Source organism: Phalaenopsis equestris, unplaced genomic scaffold (genome assembly GCF_001263595.1).
Source record: "Phalaenopsis equestris unplaced genomic scaffold, ASM126359v1 Scaffold001078, whole genome shotgun sequence".
Taxonomy (NCBI): Eukaryota; Viridiplantae; Streptophyta; class Magnoliopsida; order Asparagales; family Orchidaceae; genus Phalaenopsis; species Phalaenopsis equestris.
In genome coordinates this window covers 76990-81189 of record NW_018165517.1, presented here as the reverse complement: position 1 = coordinate 81189, position 4200 = coordinate 76990, and the positions used below count along the sequence as shown (strand labels likewise).

Sequence of the window (4200 nt, the reverse complement as noted above, 5' to 3'; positions counted from 1 at the left end):
TTTCCCTACTCATTTACATCAATTAGATATTAGGGATTATTGATCCTCTCCATGCATCATTAATGCCTTCGATTCCAAAGAAGCGTTCTTCCCAACTACATAATTTTGTCACATGTTTGTCCTTATTCTTGTGGTCTAGCAATGTGTTTGGCTCGTTCATGGACACATTGCATTTGCCCTCATCCTTTTTCTAATGTTCTCGCCTTGATAGAACTCTACCAGCATACAAAACCCAATACACTCAACACTTCAATCCTGCATAATATCCCACCCCTAGACCCAATCACAACACTTTCCATTTTGTTGTTCCACATGATCCAGCTTCCTCGCATGCCTTAAAAATAAATCATGATGAGGCATTGTGCCTTAGCTTGACAAGAATCTATGACATGCCACCATGCTTCTATGTTGATATGCTTAGTTGTGTTGTCTTTGCACCTAGGCCTACCTAGGAGTTCATGTTCTTCAGCACACCACCGTGCTTTCACTCCCTTGCCACATTGTTTTTAATTAAAAATCGAGTGCACTCTTCATCCCATGTTGCACCCACCCCACCAATAACTTACCTTGACCTTGGGCCCCATCAACACCTACAACATACCCCAATCATGCTCACACCACCGCATTGTTTATACCCGCTGCATGCACCCATTCCCTTATCATTGCATTGCTTTGAGAACCCTTAAAATCCTGCCAGTAGCTTCCAAAATGTTCTTCGCATTAATAAAGTAACAATTATGATTTAACATTAATATCTCTAAGAAGTAAGAAATCTTCAATAAACTTCAACAGACAACTTTTTTCGCTTAATCACATTGTCCAAGTCTTCATCAAATAAATATAAAAGATGACTGATAATAACATCATCAATTTCCTAATTCTTGATCACAAGCTTTGTGAATTTTCTCATCCATATTCTGCACGTTGGTACAGCCAAGAAAATTAACTTGCTCAAAATGCTAAGCTTATATATTAAAGATAAATGATATGTACTACAACTTGCCTATGAAGTTATACATTATGGAATTATTACTACTATTTTGTTGCCATGTCATGGGCATAAGCATCTAATTTAGAAATCTATGCTGGATATAATTTAACATTGCCTAAAGATGATTAGACAAATTATTGCAAATCTCACATGTGAGTTGAAGAATCAAATAGTTATCATCACGGAAATGATGATAGTCCCAGATCATATTAATATTACCATGATCATTCTTCAAGACATTCATAGTCAATAACAAATCTGGATTGATATAGTGAGTATTGTGTGGATTATTGTCCTCCCGGATATAAATCATATTAAGATCAACATCAGCACTGTGAATATAATGACCATGACTCCACTTCTTATTTACCATCGTTCTCACCATGCATATGTGAAACAAAAACAAAAACATGCATGCAATATTTCATAATTTAAGCATATAGCACATGACGTCCTTCCACAACCACAAATCCAGATAGCAACACAACAACCATCAAATCCTTCACAAATTTGGACCTGTCCAATTGAGGATGTGCACAAAGATAATGTTTGGCACTATAAATGAGTTTTCAAACGATAATGATGATGATGATGTGGTGGTGGTGATGATCACCTTGAAATTTATCAAACGCCTGAGATTGTGCTTGAGTCAAAGCTCAAATTTTCTATAATGATTGATCATAATCCTGAGCTTGCACCACTTACATTAATCATTGCTGCACAAAAGACATCAGAGATGACACATTGAGATCATGCACAAAGTGATAGCAATGTGAATACTTTCAGTTAAGTTCACACTTCCACTTCCATAACAATTATGCTGCAAATAGATCATATTATTCATTTTAGATCTGAGACAATTCTCAACCAGCTGCATTTGTCATTTTTTATCGCCTCCCATAAGACAGCCTAAAACATGTGCATGAACAATCTCCACCATCTGCACCATGACATGAAACAGCAAACTCTTTAGAGGAAGAGTATTCTCAACCACGAGAGAACTAATGTTGGACAAATTGGGTTTGTTCTATTTTTACAGTATTATAGTCAAGTATTACCACAGTTTTCGATTGTATTCGCAATTTTTTCAATTTATATGAGTTTTCATGTAGAAGGTTACTTCTCCTTTTCATTCAAGGAAATCACGTGCCTAAGACTTTGAATGAATTAAAGAAGAATATTGAATTGAGTTTCCTCCTAAGCCTAGTTGCCAAGTACCCCCTCTATTTTTAGTCTGTCTACCTCCATCCCTTTCTCTTTTCAGCAACCATTCTTCCTTCTCTTCCCATGTTCGTTTGCATTAATTGGAGTAACATTCCTTGTTGCAACTCAAAAAAACATAAACTGACTGCATACAAAACTAATGCACTATCATGACAGCCAATAGCAGCACTTGTTTTTCTGGAAATGAACTTCTGCTGCTGCTGATAAAAAGGATAAAGATGGTGCTGAAATGAAAAGGGAAACAGTAAAATATGCAAAAACTTAATTCAATGCAGATGTGCTAAACGATGCAGATATAAGATTTGAAAAACAAGAAGTATCACACAAAATACAGGTTGTCTTGGCATCAAATAAAGATAATTTGGACTAAAGAAGGATGCCTGCACAAATGAAAGAAAAGTTTTAGACGTTCAGTAATCAGTTATATCTAAAAGAGACAAATTTATCAAGTATGGCGGACTTGGAGATTTAACTGCTGCTGCTCAAAACTTGATGAGAGTTCAATGACAAGCAGCTTCCTTGCATGTGCAGCATTAACAAAATGTTTGGAAATTAATTTAATATCACCAAGCGGATAGAATTATTCCTCAAAATCAAGTACTAGAGGAAAATGACAGTGAGCAAATGTTTTCAGACAATCTATAGAAGAAAATTTAACCTGAAATTGATGTGCTGTTAACAATATTTAAGAGATGAATAGGTTTCTGCCTCAAAAAGTTGATCAAAACACAACTTTAGCCATAAGCACTCTCTTCTAGGAGTTCTCTAAAAATATAATTAAATATGGACAAATAAAAGGTTTATTTGGATCAAAATAATGAAAAAAGAAGCAAAAAAGTGCAATTCTTACATTAGAACTTCCAGTTAAAAAAATATATATAGTGGCAATAGTCAATAAAATTATAAAGCTGACCTCTAGGGTAGAATGACAATCAGTGACAACATGAAATATTGCATCTAGTCCTTTAAGCTCTCTAAAACTTTCTTTAAAATTTCCCCAAACCTTTTCAGTCATCTCAGTCATGTCTGAAAGAGAACCATGACAAAGCAGAATTCAGAATAATGAGCATTCATAAATCAGAGCTGCACCCGGCACACTATACATAATATTACATGGTTAAATTATTCATAACGGGAAGCAAATGATTGGTGTGAGGTCATAATAAACATGAGCAGAATAAAATACAAAGGATGAAAGCCTGCTTTCTTACACTAAATGGAAACTTCATGCAAGATAATTGTGAAAGGCATGTGGCTTCTATATGAGTGCCATTTGGATCACATGATCACAACCACATTTCTCTATTCAAACTTGAAAACTATGCTATAAATGATACATTTTTCAACTTCCAAATAGATGTTCTAGGCTATGAGCATGAAAATAAAAAACTTCCACCAACTATTCTATTTTAGCTCAAATCTGATGACAATTTCATGCCACAGGTGAAAGTCATAAATTAGAATTATTTTTAGATCAAATTCGGCTTCCACAAGGCTAGCAAGGCAATATCTTAAAGAACTAATCCCCTTTCCTTCATGCCCATAACAAGGGGCTGTCATGCATGAATAGCCAAGGCAGTAAGCAAGCATGTAAGGCAATTCGTAGGATATTTATATAGCAAATATCTTACATTTTTAAAATGCAATGTAGTATGATTGCAAGATTCCAATTCCTTTAAGCTCTTCGTAAATGAATCATAATTTCCATCCCATAATGTGAATTTTGAATAATCTTTTTTTCTCACTGAATACATAGATAATTCACCTATAAATAGGTGAGTACAAGAGATAAAAAGAGGAAAGAAATCTTCCTACAATAAAGTAATTCCTATAATTATGGAATAAACATAAATACCTATAATTAAGGAATTACTCTTTTTATACTATGACTAAATATAGCAAGTACTAAATAGAATTAAAGTAAATAACAATAAGGAGCATAATTCCACACTCCCCCTCAAGGTGGGTTGTACAGATTGTACATG

The 4200-nt window shown here is 34.5% G+C and overlaps 1 protein-coding gene across 4 annotated transcripts in view; it reads right to left on the bottom strand.

Annotated features, from left to right (window-relative positions):
- Window positions 1–4200, bottom strand: part of LOC110032988 — a 44208-nt gene that overhangs the window by 23714 nt on the left and 16294 nt on the right. For all 4 annotated transcript variants that reach the window (XM_020736805.1, XM_020736802.1, XM_020736803.1 and 1 more), the window contains one exon: window positions 3129–3241. In XM_020736805.1, coding sequence (XP_020592464.1) covers window positions 3129–3241 — 113 coding nt within the window. The remainder of the gene's footprint in view (window positions 1–3128; window positions 3242–4200) is intronic.